The sequence below is a fragment of the Podarcis filfolensis genome (assembly GCF_964270895.1).
Source record: "Podarcis filfolensis genome assembly, chromosome: 4".
Lineage (NCBI taxonomy): Eukaryota > Metazoa > Chordata > Lepidosauria > Squamata > Lacertidae > Podarcis > Podarcis filfolensis.
Window position 1 is genome coordinate 84,413,188 of NC_139607.1, and position 16,045 is coordinate 84,429,232.

The 16,045-nt window shown below is 44.2% G+C and overlaps 1 protein-coding gene across 1 annotated transcript in view; it reads left to right on the forward strand.

The window, feature by feature from the left end:
• Positions 1-15,734, forward strand: part of PDGFD (platelet derived growth factor D) — a 138,101-nt gene extending 122,367 nt beyond the window's left edge. The window contains exons 6-8 of the mRNA XM_083609237.1: positions 658-872; positions 10,121-11,929; positions 12,269-15,734. Coding sequence (XP_083465363.1) covers positions 658-872; positions 10,121-10,255 — 350 coding nt within the window. The 3' untranslated portion in view covers positions 10,256-11,929; positions 12,269-15,734. The remainder of the gene's footprint in view (positions 1-657; positions 873-10,120; positions 11,930-12,268) is intronic.
• The last annotated feature ends 311 nt before the right edge of the window (positions 15,735-16,045 follow it).

Sequence of the window (16,045 nt, forward strand, 5' to 3'; positions counted from 1 at the left end):
ATTCCCTAAACAGGACTACCTTCAGATGTCTTCTAAAAGTCAGATAGTTGTTTATTTTCTTGACATCTGAAGGGAGGGCATTCCACAGAGCGAGCACCACTACCGAGAAGGCCCTCTGCCTGGTTCCCTGTAACCTCACTTCTCACGGTGAGGGAACCGCCAGAAGGCCCTCAGAACTGGACCTCAGTGTCTCGGCTGAACAGGCTAGTATTGTTTGATATAAGAAGCAAGCAAAACCTGGGTGCAATGGTGTTATTTCCAGCAAATGGTATTCAAAGGCGCATGGCCTCTAACAGTAGAGGCAAAAGATAACCCTCATAGTAGCCATTGCTGGTTTCATCATCCATAAATTAGCCTGTTCTTATTTTAAAGCTATCTGAGTTTGTCACCACTTTATCTTGCAGAAGTGAATTATACATGTGGAAGCATGCTGCCAGTTCTAAAATTTTATTAGCTTTATAGGTGTTGTGATTTTAAGGTTTGTACCGCCTGTTCCTTTTGGTTTTAGAGCTTTATATGTTTTAGGAATTGCAATTTGTATTGTGCCTCCCTTCCCCGCCTGCCCCGAGACCTTATGAGGAAGGACAGGTTAGAAATGTATTAAACAAATAAGTTTTCTTTACAAATGCCATCTCTCTCTCTCCTTTTCCATTTCAGTTGACTTGGATAGGTTGAATGACGATGTGAAGCGATACAGCTGCACTCCAAGGAATTATTCTGTCAACATAAGGGAGGAACTGAAGCAAACCAACGTTGTTTTCTTTCCACGCTGCCTTCTTGTCCAGCGCTGTGGGGGGAACTGTGGCTGTGGGTTCAGCAACTGGAAATCTTGCACGTGTACAGCAGGAAAATTGGTGAAAAAATATCATGAGGTACATCGGTCTTTACTTACATCTGTACTCTTCTAGGCTCAAGATAATCTGTGTTTTAAAAGCAAGCCCTCCTATATGTTTCCTTTTTCCTTGGTAACGCGATTTAGTTATTAATTTATTATTTTTAGTTTTTATTATTATTCTTTACAAGAACATATGAAGGTATTTAATGCAATCTACTACAACAGTGCTGCAGCAATTATCATTACTGCTTTACAATTTCTAAAATAAACATACAGTGGTACCTTGGAAGTCGAATGGAAGTCCATTTGACTTCAAAAATGTTCGGAAACCAAGGCGCGGCTTCTGATTGGCTGCAGGAAGCTCCTGTAGCCAATCAGAAGCTGTGGAAGTCGCATTGGATGTTTGGGTTCCAAAGAACATTGGCAAACCAGAACACACACTTCTGGGTTTGTGGCGTTTGGGAGCCAAAACGTTCGACTCGCAAGGCGTTCAGGATCCAAGGTACGACTGTAATTTTAATATTTCTAATAAATGATTACACAATCAACCATTTAACTAAAGTTAAATATTCCTACAAACCCTAACGAAATGGGGGGGGAGCATGGCAATGAACATTTCCCAGCTCAATTATTTCCTCTCCCTACTCTTCAGCTTCTCCCAACAGAGGATATCGATTGTTCAAAGTGCAAGACCCAGGAAGGTGATTTATTAAGCATCTACAGGAGAGAAGTGGTCTCAGTGTTTAAACTACTCCAATGACGAAAACACACCCTATATTTTTCTCCCCCCCTTTTTTTTTTAAAAAAACAACGCTTTATTTCATGCAAAACAGTGAACATTAAGGAACAAACCAAAGCAGAACAAACCCAACCTATGATTAATCATTACACGTCAATTGGGCGGTGGTGAAGGAGGGATGGAGGGCAGAAAGAGAGAGAGGAGGGGGTGGTATAGAGAGAGGCAATGGGGTGGCCTCACATACTTCTGCCTCTATCCCAGCCCACTGCTGTTTTGTGGCTCCCAACAGATTATCCCCAAGGGAATGCAGCCTTCAGTAGAAATAAGTTGCCTGCTTCTACACTAATGGATATTGCAGGCCTTATTCCCCAGTTTGATTCAGCAGCCAGGTTGCACTCTATGGTCCTAGGCATAAAATCATGGGGGGGCTTTCTAAAAAAAAAGCTCAACAATTTTGTGCTAACCCTAACCCTAACCCTAACCCTGACCATTAGGTCCAGTCGTGGCTGACTCTGGGGTTGCGGCGCTCCTCTTGCTTTATTGGCTGAGGGAGCCAGCGTACGGCTTCCGGGTCATGTGGCCAGCATGACTTCTGGCAAACCAGAGCAGCACACGGAAACGCTGTTTACCTTCCCGCTGGAGCGGTACCTATTTATCTACTTGCACTTTGACGTGCTTTTGAACTGCTAGGTTGGCAGGAGCAAGGACTGAGCAACGGGAGCTCACCCCGTCGCGGGGATTCGAACCGCCGACCTTCTGATCGGCAAGTCCTAGGCTCTGTGGTTTAACCCACAGCGCCACCCGCGTCCCTTTTTGAAATATGGCAACCCTAAAAATACTGATCTCACCAAGCAGCTGCTGGAAGGGATTCAGGGGCCTGAATTCAACTGCTCCCTGCTTCTTCTCTTTCCTTACTAAACATCTTATTGGTGGGATTTCAAAATTTATAACACATGCTCTTAATTAAGAAAGTTAAACACCTGAGAGCTCATCTCTATATGGGTTGATTGAACTGGGATGCGGAGGGGAGACTTTTTTTAGCAGCATTAAAAACTAGCTGCATCCTGAGTGCGATCAAATGAAAACAGGGTAGCTCTACTTTTTTGGGGATGCTTATGCAGCACCCAGATATTAATCTAATGGTGGTGATTTATGGGGAATATTAAAGGTCCAGGATAACAGATTATTTGGCCACTGGGTAGGCGTGATGGGGAGATACCTGAGTTCCACCAGATGAGAAAACCTCTGTGTGTGTGTGTGTGTGTGTGTGTGTGTGGTGCAGGAGAGGAAATTTGCTCACCGAGTCCACCACAGGAATTGCTATTAATTCCTTCCATTCTTTTTATCTCGCAGACTGGAATTAATTAAGGACAATGTTCTAGCTTGAGCTTCGAATGACCTGGCTTTTGTAAATGTAAATGTAAATGTATCCTTTAGGGATGAATTAACCGTACAATGAACATAGATTTGGATATTAGAATTAATAGGCACTGTGAAGTTTAATCTATATTGGGTACATGAAAGACCAGAGTGATGTTAGTCCAGCACATTCTTCCCAGGCAAAATTCTTGAATTTTTCTGAATCCTAGGGCTAAGCACTCATCCCTAGCTTTGTTCCACATTTATCTAGCCATTTCCTCTCATTTAAAAAAAGGTACCGGCAAGGGCAAGAGGGGCTGCTGAGAGGAACTCCTGCCTTTCCTTTCTTGAGATCAATTCCAACACTGAGCAAGAGACACAATGGGACAATTCTCAAGGGACATGTGCCACCTCTGAATGCATAGTGTGGCCATACACTCTATCATAGAAAAAAAATACCTATGCAAAGCTAACTTATTAAGAGGCCTTCATACAGATGGGCAAATGTATTGCGTGTATAAAACGTTAAATGTTATACCGCAGAATATTTTATATAAGACATTTGTGTACTGCCCTTCAAAAATATTTCTCCTGGGGCAGTTCACAATCCAAAACTGTAAAAATATGCAATGCAACGTGGATATAATTTGGAACAGAATCCTGATCTGAACATTTTCGTTTGTCACTTTTTTATTTTCCAACCAATATTATTGGTTGTAACTTTGTATAGAGGTTTTCAAGTGTGCCCCACCATCAAGTCCTTCATTACAGGGATGGGAATGCTTTGTCTGTCCAGATGTCGTAGATTCTAACTCCCACCAGCCCCAGACAGCTTCTGAGTGCCAGTGGCTGGAAACCACAGGAGGGGAGATTTCTGTGGCACTCAGGTCCTGCTTGCATAGACATCTGGGTCGGTTACTGTGAGAACAGGATGCCAGACTGGATAGGCTATTGGTCTGATCCAGCACCACCTTCTTAGAAGAGAAATCCGCTCCTTTTTTTTTTTTTTAGATGCATAGGTTAAAAAATATTGATTGGCTAAAAGCCGAGAAATTAATCATCAACTTAAAAAGAGAGAGGACTTTACTCAGCCTTTTCATTCTCAAGCATGTTTAGTGACCCCAGATTACTCCATAGTCACCTGAATTCCAGACAAGGTCAGGAAGTGAGATGCAGGTTGCATTAAAAGCCCAGAGCATTTATCACCTGAGGAAATGTGTCACAAACACAACCCCTTGATACCCTTCAATAAAGTTACAAGGCAGGAAGCTCAGACCTGCATCACATTCACCTGCCTTTCCCATATAGTCAATTCTATGAGAACTTTTATAAGGCCATCATAATCTTTTACATTCTTATAAACACTGTATCTGGCTCAACAGTTGCATTTTCCATCTAGTATTTTATTAACAGGGCTCCGTATACAGGATTGATTCAATCTCTGATATATGAAGGGATGAGGGGAGGAATATTTTCTGCGGCACAGTTTTCTTTTCCTTCCCATTCCTCTGTGAAGCCCTATCCTTACTTCGTACTTAACGTCCTACGGATGGTAAAGCCAATGTAAATGTTCAAAGCAATTGCATAGCAGAGTCCCTGAACTACCCTTTCCTCATATGAGGTCAGGAAAGAATTTTCTCTCTATTTCCCCAAATTTCCTCAAGTTTTCTTGAGCGCTCAGGAGGGAGGAAGAGAAGGGATGCAATGAAGCACTGTGAGTGCCACACTCTGTCTGCACAGAGGTCAAACAAGGGTGAATTGGCTCTGATTCTGCATAATGGAGGGCACAGATCTGGGGTATACTCAGATATCATATGAAACAACCTTAGCCTCCCCCCAAGCTTGTGCATCCCATTCTCCCATGCTCTGCTCTAGCACATACTCAAGAAAGAGATCAGAAACCACACTCAAGGTGAGCAGTGGGGAGGGGAGAGTGGGCAAGCCCAGGGTTCACTGTGACTTGCACTTGTAAAGCTATTATGGTGGTTCAAACTTACATCTGTACAGTGGTACCTATGGTTAAGTACAGTGGTACCTCAGGTTAAGTACTTAATTCGTTCCGGAGGTCCGTTCTTAACCTGAAACTGTTCTTTTTTTTTAAAAAATAATTTTTATTGACTGGCCAATCACATCAAATTAAATCACATCACATAGATTCCAAATTACAAAGCCAAATTTTTAAATTTTGTTGGGGGAACCCATACTTCAAGATCCAAAGGGGGATTCAGATCATCTTCTTATTACTGCGTTAATGTCCAAATCAGTCCCAATCAGTCCAAACAAAATTCATAATTCTATTCAGTCTTATCTTGGTGTTTCCACATCATATCTTGTTCATATAATTTCTATTTTTCCTTTACGATCTCTTCTGTTAGTCTCCTTAAGCTGATAAGCAAAATAATAATCCTGTGTGGATTTCCCGTTCCTCCACTAAGTCCAGATGGTTTCCATATATCTCCTTCGTAGATAACATCGCTCTTTCCATCATAAATTTGGCATTTTTCGCTCTTGAGTCCCACCGAGACGTATGTAAACAACTCTATTTCTCTCTTTCTCCTCCCAGACCCAAGAGCTCCAACAATGCCTCCCAAAATGGCGACGGCATTTTTAACTGCGTCATTCCAAAACTCTTAGCTTTCCAGCTTCGTCTTGAAACATTGCTTTGGTTCAAAAGTTTATCTCCACACAGCCTTAAATCCACAGCTTAAGTCCTTAGTTCCTGACTCATTTGGGGAGGGGATTCTTGTTAAATCACATAATGAAGGGCAGGTTGTTGTTTTTTCCCCTCCCCCCTCAAGTCATACCGTATCTTGACGTATCTTCTCATATTTTATTCTTGTCTTGTTATCAGAGATCTCTTCTGTCAGCAGTCTTTACTCCCCCTTTTTCCTTGAAGTATGTGCAATTTATCTCGTCCAAATTGTTTCTTTTGAAGATTCTTGCAAACTAGAGGCGCGGATCAGGGACGGCGTCCAGGAGTGCCGGAGTCCCACAGGAGGGCTTTGTGCCTAGTGCCCCCACCCCCACAAATTCGGGGGTGGTATAGGGCACAGCAGGCAAGGGCCGTCCCCCCCATAATCCTGGGGGGGTTAAGGAGGCTAATTACCCCCATCATAACCTCCAAATTACCTCGTGTGGGTCGGAGAGATGTTATTGTCAGCCATCTTCCGATGCGCCACCTAGTGGCCCCCCCAACCTGAAACTGTTCTTAACCTGAAGCACCACTTTAGCTAATGGGGCCTCCTGCTGCCTCACGCCGCCAGAGCACGATTTCTGTTCTCATCCTGAAGCAAAGTTCTTAACCTGAAGCACTATTTCTGGGTTAGCGGAGTCTGTAACCTGAAGTGTATGTAACCTGAAGCGTATGTAACCTGAAGCGTATGTAACCTGAGGTACCACTGTACTTGTCTAGGGTGTTCAAAGAATATGTGTGTTTGGGATGACATTCTTGGAATGCGCACAGCAAACAGGATTCACGAACAAACACATCAACGCTCCATGCTATGAACATCTGCCCAAGCTTCACTGCTTCACTAATCCCTCTAATAGCAAACTCAGGTTGTGATTGCCACCAGAAGTGCATCTCAGATAGGACCATTGAAAAACAACAGGCGATCCTAAAAAGAGCCTGCTGTATCAGGCCAATGGCCAGTCTAGTCCAGCATTCCTGTTCTCTGGACAGCCAGATACCTGTGGGAAACGGGAGGAAACAAGAGGAAAGTATCAGTCTGCTCAGTGGACCTCTGAGGTTTACAGAAGTAAACAAAAACATTTCAAAGCCTAAGGGGGCAAATGAGGACTAAGCATCTTCAGTAGCCTCGAAATGTTGATAGTTCATTGAAAAGGAAACTAGAAAACTGGGAAGGTAGGGTAGGCAATATTCTGCATCAGCCACTAGCAATTTATAGTATCCTGAAAAAGGATACTTGGCTGGCTGGCTGGCTGGAACCCTGAACAGGAATACTCATGTTAGGAGGTGAGAAGGATACCTTTTTGATTCAGGTCCCAGTTGTGTTCCCTTTTGAAGAAGAGGCTCCATATTAGATAGTTTCCTTTCAGTAAGTAAAGGTAAAGGTACCCCTGCCTGTACGGGCCAGTCGTGTCCGACTCTAGGGTTGTGCGCCCATCTCACTTAAGAGGCCGGGGGCCAGCGCTGTCCGGAGACACTTCCAGGTCACATGGCCAGCGTGACAAAGCTGCTCTGGCGAGCCAGCACCAGCGCAGCACACGGAAATGCCGTTTACCTTCCCGCTATAAAGCGGTACCTATTTATCTACTTGCACTTAGGGGTGCTTTCGAACTGCTAGGTGGGCAGGAGCTGGGACCGAAAGATGGGAGCTCACCCCGCCGCGGGGATTCGAACCGCCGACCATACGATCGGCAAGCCCTAGGCACTGAGGTTTTACCCACAGCGCCACCTGCGTCCCTTTCCTTTCAGTAGGCTTGCATATTTGAGCAAGCCTCGTGCCTGCAACATGCAAATGTGAGCTTTTATTTTAAATACACAGAGTTCCCTTTAATATACCGTGACTGTGGCAGGCGACCTTGCCTTTTTCATCCTTTCAGGTCTGCTGAATAAACCTGAGCCTAAGACTATTAGATGGAAGCTTGGATTGAAATGTTAAGCATCAGTCCCTTGATCACTTAGTAAAGCCGCCCAATTTCTGTGTTGTTCAAACACTGCTTTCCGGCCTTGGATGGGAAAGTGCCTGCCAATTCATTTCTCTCCCGTTATCAGCAAAGTGCATATACTGCGCTCATGTTTCTTAACGGAAAATACAGAGAAGACAAAATCCCTAAACTGTCAGGAGGTCTGCTGGCTTAAATGCTGGGCAGATCCTCATCCCTTTGCATGTGCTTTCATTCGAAAAGGCCATGTTCGCTGAACAATGCTGGTGAATTTCAAAGTGCATTTTACATTAATTAGATTTTGAGAAAGGGCTTGAGCACGATCCATCTTCTCCACTCAAAAAGCTGCATGTGGAAGAGGTGGTGTCTATAGAGCAAGGGTGGAGAAGCTTTTTCAAGCCAAGGGCCACATTTGATCTTTGAGAGCCAGTGTGGTGTAGTGGTTAAGAGTGGTGGACTCGTAATCTGGTGAACCGGGTTCGCTTCCCCGCTCCTCCACATGCAGCTGCTGGGTGACCTTGGGCCAGTCACACCTCTCTGAAGTCTCTCAGCCTCACTCACCTCACAGAGTGTTTGTTGTGGGGAAGAAGGGAAAAGGAGATTGTTAGCTGCTTTGAGACTCCTTAGGGTAGTGATAAAGTGGGATATCAAATCCAAACTACTCCTCCTCCTCCTCCTCCTCTTCTTCTTCAACCTGTCAGGACCCACAGGCTAATGCTGGGAGGTGCCAGATGCAAAAGTGGGTGCAACAATCAATGTATATTCTACCTGAGGACATCTACACACATACACATAAACACACGCCTCTATTCTTCATCCAGACAAGCAAGGGGCATCATCAGAGTTCATAGACAACTTCTAGCCAGGCAAAAACATTTAAGGAGGCATGGTGAAGAGTATTGTTGAGGGAGAGTTCCAAGGACTGGCCAGAGAGGCCTGGAGAGCTGTATTTTGCTTCTGGGCCTAAAGCTCCCCAGCCGTGCTATATAGCATGTATCCCTGCATGCATTGCACCAAGTCTACTCCAAGGCACCTATCACCTTGGATATGTGGGAACTCCAGGGCTCTGGTACACAGGCGTCCTATGCAATTGCCTGCAAGGGGCAAGATGGTCAGTACGTATTACAACAATCCTGCACCGTTTACTTTTGGTTACAAGTTTGTTTCTGAGTCCAATTTAGAGTGCTGGTATTGACCCTTAAACAACTGAGAGGCAGGATATTGAAGGTCTGCCTCTGCCTCCAAAAACCTTCCCAAGCATTAAGATCTGCTTTATATGCCCTGCTCTCTGGCCTGCCACTGGCTCGGTGTTAAATTGGTTCAATTTCCATATTGGGATTTGACTGCAGGCCAGAACCAAACCAGGTAGCAACCAAAGCATTTCAGACCAAATAGGACTGTTTCTGAAGAGTCAGACTGGGGTATAAACCAAATGTTGTGGTTAGTGCACACTCCTGATTTATATCCTATCATATACTTCAAGGTGGCTTGGAAAATAGTGATGCAGTAAAACCGCAGTATTATACAGAAAGAACAATTGGGTGGGGGGTGGGAAGCTGAAGTAAGAGACATCATAAAAAAACACCCCGAAAGATAAAATTCAGCACCTGAAGGTCAATAGCCTTCCTGTATAGGAAGGTTTAAACACTTTGATGCAACACAAGCAAGAAGAGTGCTCTCCCGTGTTCTTCCAGCTTAGGGCCATATGGGGGACTCAGCTGGTGCTCATAGGACAGAGGCCACATTCCGAAGAGGAGAATCACAGCAAGGCTAGCTTGGAAGTTCAGTCAAATCCAGTAAGGCACTGCCAGATCACAAGCAGAGTAGCAGGGCAAAAAGGCAGCTTATCAGCACCATGGAGAGCTCACAGTTGCTGTTGTTTAGTCACTTAGTCGTTTAGTCGTGTCCGACTCTTTGTGACCCCATGGACCAGAGCATGCCAGGCGCTCCTGTCTTCCACTGCCTCCCGCAGCTTGATCAAACTCATGCTGGTAGCTTCGAGAACACTGTCCAGCCATCTTGTCCTCTCTCGTCCCCTTCTCCTTGTGTCCTCAGTCTTTCCCAACATCAGGGTCTTTTCCAGGGAGTCATCTCTTCTCATGAGGTGGTCAAAGTATTGGAGCCTCAGCTTCACATTCTGTCCTTCCAGTGAGCACTCAGGGCTGATTTCCTTAAGAATGGATATGTTTGAACTTCTTGCAGTCCATGGGACTCTCAAGAGTCTCCTCCAGCATCATAATTCATGTGTTGACAAATACAAAACTTAACACAACATTGGTCAAGCCCATGCCTTGACCATTCCCTTTCCTACCACATTGGCTGGGGAAGGGCCTTGCATGCACAATGTGAAAGGACCGTAGCTCAGTGATGTAGCATCTACCTTGCAAGCAAAAGCTCCCAGGTTCAATCCCCGGAGTCTCCAGGTAGGGCTGGGGGAAAGTCCTTCCTAAAAGCAACTGGCAGTCAATACTGAGTTAGATGGACCAATAGTCTGACTCCACATAAGGCAGCTTCCGGTGTTCCAATGCCACTGACAAAGCGTCTGCTTTCCTTCCCAGGTGTTGAGGTTCATCCCTGAAGCAGGTCACATCAGGAGGCGGGGCAGAACCAAGAACAATATGGCGCTGATCGATATTCAACTGGAGCACCATGAGCGTTGCGATTGTGTCTGCAGTGCAAGGCCACCTCGATAAAAAGAGACCATGCCATCCCGTTTGCAACTTAAAAGGACCTCTTTCCCTTGAAGGAGGAGCAGTCTGCAGAAGGTCGCCCAGTGGCCACTGAACTTTGCTAACAGCCTGGCTTGTAGCTGGTAGAGGCGCCCACAGCCTCCCAACTCCAAGTACTAAGTGCCATGACAGCTAATCATTAATAACACTGATTTATGGTATCTGACTTCAAATATGGGATTAAGCAGTAGAAAACAAGAGAAGCCAAAAGCTGAAATCTTCAGTGCATGCAGTGAGCATGATAGCAGTATTCCTTTGGCTGAATTTCCTAGTTGGCTTTAAAAAAAAAATCAACCTACATGTTACACAGTGAGTAGGCATGCAGGTATTCATATGCTGCTGCACACAGCCCTTTGCGCACACAGCCTATTGACTTAAGCACACTTAAAATGTAAATAAGGAAAAATCTTATGGGCATACATGTATTCCAAATAGCTAATCCCAGTTTATACATATTCACCCAGTCCAGCATATGTACACCATGAAGAAACAGTTGCCCACACATGGATCTGACGTAATGGATATACGTTACAGAACATTAGTGCTGTATGGGGGCGCAAGAGACCACATCCACCAATGTAAGATACATATCCATGCCCATTATTTTGCATGCCTTGATATATCCATTGCAACACAGAGATTGCCAGAAGCAGAGTAAGCAATTGCTGCGGCCTGTGCATAGCCTTCTGCTTGCTCATAAAGTATTCTGGATTATGTTGAAGAGCTCCCCATTATCCCTTCAAAATACAGGTTCAGATTCCCTAAAAGACTATGATGAACAGAATCGTATGCAATGCATGACGTCTGTTTTTGATTGGACTAACATCCACCACTGTGACATGTAAGTTACATTTAGTGTAGGGGTGAATGGTTTCTGCATTGTCAGGAACCGCACTTATTCTCCAGATAGTCATCAGCATCCTTAAGGTGGTGCTTAGTGGAATCCTCCATGGTGTTTCTGAAGAAAGTTTGGGAATCTTCAGCTGTTTCTATTTGGTTCTAGAATATTCCTTCCCATCCCACAATCCACACGCATTTCTAGACCTAGACAGAGGTCATGAGCACAATGCTTTGTCAGAAGACAGTAGCACACAAATAGCCTTAACAATGAGGAATGCATGTATCAAGATAGGTTCCTCTGTTCCATGCAGAATTCTCACCTGGTTGGGTGGAAAAGCAAAATAACTTCCCTTCTTCACCACTTCATCTCATCCCTAATCTGCACCTGTGTTTAAAGTGGAGCACCTTAGAATGGTCCTTAATAATAATATGTATCATTTGTATAGTGTGTTTTTTTAAGTGTTCAAAGTGCTTCACATACATTATATAGCAGCAATTTATTCAACAACCCCATAAGGTTGTTATACTTTTGTAAGGCAAATCAATATTATTATCCCCCATATTGAAAATGGGGGTGAGGCTGAGACTGAGAAACCACTTAGTGGTTTGACTAAGGCCATTTAAGTGAGGGCCCATCTGCACTATACATTAAAAGCACTATCATACCACTTTAAACAGTCATAGCATCCCCCAAAGAAACCTGGGAACTGTATTTTGTTAAAGGTGTTGAGCTTTGTAAAGGGCCCCAATTCTCCTTCCAGAGCTCCAATTCCTGGGCTGGTTTAACAGTCAGTCTCTGTTTGCAGGGGCTCTGGGAACTATATTCTCTGGGAGGGGGATAGGTTTCCCCTAAGAACACACATTAAAGGGACGCCGGTGGTGCTGTGGTCTAAACCACTGAGCCTAGGACTTGCCGATCGGAAGGTCGGCAGTTTGAATCCCCGCGATGGGGTGAGCTCCCATTGCTTAGTCTCAGCTCCTGTCCACCTAGCAGTTCGAAAGCACACCAGCGCAAGTAGATAAATAGGTACCGCAACAGAGTGAGCTCCCGTTGCTTGATCCCTGCTCCTCCCAACCTAGCAGTTCGAAAGCACATCAAAGTTCAAGTAGATAAATAGGTACCGCTCCAACGGGAAGGTAAACGGCGTTTCCGTGCACTGCTCTGGTTTCGCCAGAAGCGGCTTAGTCATGCTGGCTACATGACCCGGAAAAACTGTCTGCGGACAAATGCCGGCTCCCTCGACCAGTAAAGCGAGATGAGCGCCGCAACCCAAGAGTCGTTTGCGACTGGACTTAACTGTCAGGGGTCCCTTTACCTTTACCGTTACCTAAGAACACACATAAGAACATAGGAAGATCCTGCTGGAGCAAACAAATGGCCCATCTAGTCCACATCCTGTTCTCACAATGGCCAACCAAATGCCTCCTAACAACTCTCAGCATCCCTAGCAAGCTACAGTTCCCATAATTCTTTGTGGAAAGCCAGGTCTGTTTAAGGTGGCATGCTACTGCTTTAAGTCTATAGTGTACTTAGGGCTTGAGTTAATGTCAGAGGTGAGATTCAAACTGGGGATCTTCAGTATCTTAGCCACTACACTAAACCAGCTCTTCCTGCATATGTACGTATTCAGTGGGCAAGAGTTGAGTTCTACCTTGTCTGTATTCTTTTAGTTGCATATAAAATGCCATACTTTTCTCATTATATACTATAGTGTTAACTGCATCTAGTAGCTTCCATAGCCAAGTTTGAACTTTTGGCACTTAAAAAAAAAGATCATGGGATTGAATTTTTGGTGAGGCATATTAATGCCTTGAGCCTCACCTGATTCTTGCTGAGTAATACTGAATGCTTATTATTTTCACAGAATATAGATATGCATTTACTGCCTGCCTCCTGGCAAAATAACATACTGTTAAAGGCTACTTCCATAGCCAGCTTTTGAACATATTATGAGAATGTGCTTTTGAACTTATGAGAAAGTTCTTTGATTAAGGTATGGAAGAGGATCCTTTCCAATCATGTTTTTGATTTGATTTCACCCACCCACCCAATGCGACTTGTCCAGTGCAAAATGTAGGCCAGCTTAGGAGTTCAAGGCAATGAACTCTTGGTTGTGGATATAATGGGGAAAATAGGGTGGAAGATTTCACAGACAAGGATTTATACTTAACCGCAGTCTGAAGCTGCACTTCATTTTTATGGGTTGCTTTTTCGTGCCTGTCTCTAAGGATGAAAGGAATGGTTTTACAATAGCATTTCCTGCATTAAACTGAAATTGGCTTGTTATCAGGTAATATTGTGAACTTTTAAACCGCCCCTGTTCTGCTGATTATATCAGTGGTAGAGTTCTAAAATTATCTCCGTCCTCTAGATTGGTTTCTTTTATCAAGTTGAATGCATTATCTGCTCCCTGTTTTTATATCTCTATCAAAGCCTTCTTGGAATACAGTTTAAATACTGAGTGAGTTGCCACTTAACATTCTGGTAGAACTTGTGGGAAGCCAAACATGGCTTGTGGGATTTCTTGGTCTTCTTTTATTCAACTTGGGTGAATTTTTTTCCAGGATACCTCTTTAAGATGCTTAATTCATTATGCTCCTATACTCAGTGAGCAGCTTTGAAGCCAAAGATTCTCAGCTTTATTACTTATTTTGAAAAGGTTCTTTACAACTCTTCACTTCGGCAAAACTTCCTAGAATTCCATGTTAATACCGAGAAACTAGAATGTGAAATATATGTGTGTTTATAAGCCTTAGTGGACACTATTAACTATACCGTTGTCCATGTAGGGCAACTGCATGTTTTTTCATGAGGTTAGAGTTCCATTTAGTTTGACTTTTTCATTGAAACTTGACTCTTTGCTTCAGGCATGTGGTGGGCTGTTCACAAGGGTGAATTTCATGCATTGGGGTATGTGTGTTTGTGTGACAGTGCATGTGAGCTCAGTCATAGGATCTACCACAGCCTTCCCCAATCTGGTGGCCACCAGATGTTTTGAAATGCAATTCATTTCTCACCACTGCTGAACTACAGAAACTGGAAGGTCACATGAGCCTGAGATTTGCTCCTGCCCTTATTACATTAGTGGCAGCTCAGGCTACACACACTGTAGCCAAGGGACCTTCCTTGTGAACAGTCCTGATAACCTGAATTAGCAAAAGTCATAATCTGCTTTGAAGGTAGGTGGTTGTTTTTTTACAATCAAGTGGATAAATTTATCAATCAATCAATAATATTCACAAAATGAACCAGGTTGGCTCTGCCAGCTCCTGTCCCTTGTCACCACCTTTCATGTCCTCTGAGCTAGCAAAGAACATGATGCTCGTGTAGCGTGGACCATGCAAATGTGTTCATGTGCAACGTCTACAAAATCTAAACATCCCAAAGGCTATGTAAGCGCACCAGGTGTCGGGACTGGAGTCAGACACAAGTAATCACAAAAGAAACAGAGCTCTGTTGTCAGTCAACTCTTTAAGGAAACAACACACAAATCGGCAACACTTCTCAGTTGGTCTTTTCCCTATGACACAGTTTCCAGGCTCCTCCTCTCCTGGATGTTTTCCAACAGTCTCAAATGGTGTCTGTCCACCTCTCGCCTCTGTTCTGCTCTCTTTATTATTCTGCATGTTCTTTGAGACCGGGGAAAGAGGAGCTTGTCACAGCAGGAGGGGGAGACTCCTGGGATTCTTCAACAGTCTCTTAACCTCCCTCCTCTACTCAGACACTGAACTGCTCCCTGTCACTGCTCACTAAACTCTGCTGCCCCTTCAGCATCCATCACCTTCTCCCAGTCTTCTTCCTCTGAAGAAGATCCCTCTCCTCAATGCCCCACCAGCAATCCCCTGGCACCTCTGGGGTTTCCCTTGGGGGTCGCCCAGCTGGTGACTTCCACCATTCCTCTTAGCTCAGCCAGTCCCTGACTCCAGGTGTAGCTTGCTCAACATGTAGGTGTTCCCCTCCTCTCCAGTGAGCTGACACAGCTGGTTTTGAGGAATGAACTGTCAAAAAACAATGGCAGGGTTGATGCTAAGGCAATAACAAAGGAGGTAAGCAAACAGAACTCACATGTATTTATTGCAAGGAATTATAAGCAGGCCATATTGCTGTTCTTTTCTTTTCCCCATTCGCCTCTTCTCCCGCCCCCGCCCCCATTAGATTTGATACAATTTCTCTGGACACAATTCACTAGGAAGTTCTCCTGCACACACTCAATCAGAATGATTGTGAGCTGCCTAAAAGGACATTCGATTGCAGCATTTGTATGGAAGTTATGAGCCAGACCTCTCGTTTTCATTTGGTTCAAACAGTATCAAATCCATTGCACAAATATTACTTTCAAAGAATCATGAAATAGACCCATGCTTTCGAAGTGACTCTGCTACTTGGGAAGATTGCTTTTCAGAAAGAAAAGAAAGAGCGGAAATCACTGTATTCTTTAAGATAAGACTCTGCTTTTTTGAGGTGTGATTTATATATGTATTGTTGTTTTTGTTGGTGTTATATCCCTAAAATGCTGCCTTTTCTAAACCAACCTTTTGACAGTTTAGCACACACAATATTTTGCCTCTTATGGTCAATTAAAAATAAACTCTAGCTTTTGAATGAGGTGGTTCCGATTCATTAATACACATTGACACGATTTAACATATGTGTACAATAGCTGACATTCTTTCCTTTCCTGGAATTAGTCTCTAAGTTTCTCATGCAGATCCCAGGCACCCATATGGCATAATGGGACCCCATTCCCCCTTTGTACTTCCTGGCCAGCCCTCAGCTGGAGTGCACAGTCAGGCTCAAGGACTGGTCAACATGACTCGCCATAAACACCAATGGGAGAGTCTCATCTATGAAGATGTGGGATCCTTTTCAGCTATGCTGAAGAAGAAAAAGAGTACCGATTTCCAGCAATTTCC